This window comes from Ochotona curzoniae, unplaced genomic scaffold (genome assembly GCF_017591425.1).
Source record: "Ochotona curzoniae isolate NIBS_2020 unplaced genomic scaffold, NIBS_Ocur_1.0 contig_2404, whole genome shotgun sequence".
Classification (NCBI taxonomy): Eukaryota; Metazoa; Chordata; class Mammalia; order Lagomorpha; family Ochotonidae; genus Ochotona; species Ochotona curzoniae.
Genome location: NW_024465451.1, coordinates 12315723 through 12317128, shown reverse-complemented (window position 1 = coordinate 12317128; position 1406 = coordinate 12315723). Strand labels below are relative to the sequence as shown.

Here is a 1406-nt window from a genome sequence, read left to right as displayed (position 1 = left end):
TTAAATGATTTGCACAAACTCACATACCTACAACTGATAAATCAAGTCTCCCCTCTAGGCCCACCTGGCAATGAAGATCAAGTGCTTCACCATTGTTCTTCACCTTCATAACAGTATCTGGCTTTATCAATATCATCATGGATACCACAGCTGTCCTAACACCAAGTTCCTCTCCCACTGAATTTTCTTTATAGAGTCCAGTTCTTCTAGGTATCATGGAAGAGTTCCTGGGGAGTTGGTGACTACAGTCTCCCTAGATCTTCAGCTTAGGAGCCTCACTCTAAGGCCCTGCTCCGTCCGATCAGTTTGAGGAAAGCTTTTTTCACATCCTTGTTTCTTAGACTGTAGATGACAGGATTGAGGAAGGCTGTGGCAATGTTATAGAAAAGGGCCATTTTCTTGCCACTATTCGATAAAGAGCCAGATCCAGGGCCCATGTACATGATGATGCACGGGATGGCGAACATGGTGACCACAGTGATGTGGGAGGCGCAGGTGGAGAAGGCCTTGATCCGCCCCTGGGCTGAGCGTATCTTCATGATGGTGGCAAAAATGTTGGCATAGACAACAGCAACCAGTGAGAGAGGCACCACAATCACATTGAAGCCCGTGATGAAGTCCACCAAGTCATTGAGGGATGTGTCTGCACAGGCCAGTTTCAGAACAGCAGGAACCTCACAAAAGTAGTGGTCAATTTCATTGGGACCACAATAGGGCAGGCGCATAGCAAAGAAGGTATAGCTCAGGCCACCCAGCACACCATAGGCCACACAAATTCCCACCAAGAGGAGACACACCCACCGGTTCATGATGACCTTGTACCTGAGAGGGTGACAGATGGCCATGTACCTGTCCACAGACATGATGGAGAAAAGCCAGGACTCAGTGACCCCAAAGAGCAGGAAGATGTACATCTGGGCCACACATCTAGCGAAGGAGATGACTCTCTTGTGGCTGAGAATGTGCACAAGCATCTGAGGCACGGTCGTGGTGGTGTAGCACACGTCCAGCATGGACAGGACACTGATGAAAAAGTACATGGGTGTGTGGAGACGTGAGTCCTGGTAGATGAGGGTGATAAGGAGGCTGTTGCTTACAAGGATCAGCAGGTAAAAGACTAAAAAGAAGGTGAAGAGCAGAGGGTTGGTCTTGGGGTTGGAAGCAAAGCCCAACAGAATGAATTCTGTCACGGTGGACTGGTTGAGTTCCTGCATTGTCATCTTCCTGTTTGAAGAGTTTTTAGGATATGTTGAGTGTCTGCACCAAGGGTGTGTGAGGCATATGCAAACATGTTTGTTATATTTCCTAACCATGTATCAAGAAATTTTGGATTGGCAATTAGAGGTGCCAACAGATGTGTCCCAATTGTAGTTTGAGGTCCTTTGGAATTTGGTTCAGGATCTGTT

At 47.4% G+C, this 1406-nt stretch overlaps 1 protein-coding gene across 1 annotated transcript; it reads right to left on the bottom strand.

Moving 5' to 3' along the window:
* Positions 1–275: 275 nt before the first annotated feature.
* On the bottom strand, positions 276–1214 carry LOC121152409 (olfactory receptor 2A12-like). The gene has a single exon (XM_040974474.1). The coding sequence runs from the start codon at positions 1212–1214 to the stop codon at positions 276–278; it is 939 nt and encodes a 312-aa protein (XP_040830408.1).
* Positions 1215–1406: the final 192 nt, after the last annotated feature.

Bases quoted from the DNA above. Each gene is read 5' to 3' on its own strand.
- LOC121152409 (XM_040974474.1), bottom strand. From the start codon at position 1,214: ATGCAGGAACTCAACCAGTCCACCGTGACAGAATTCATTCTGTTGGGC.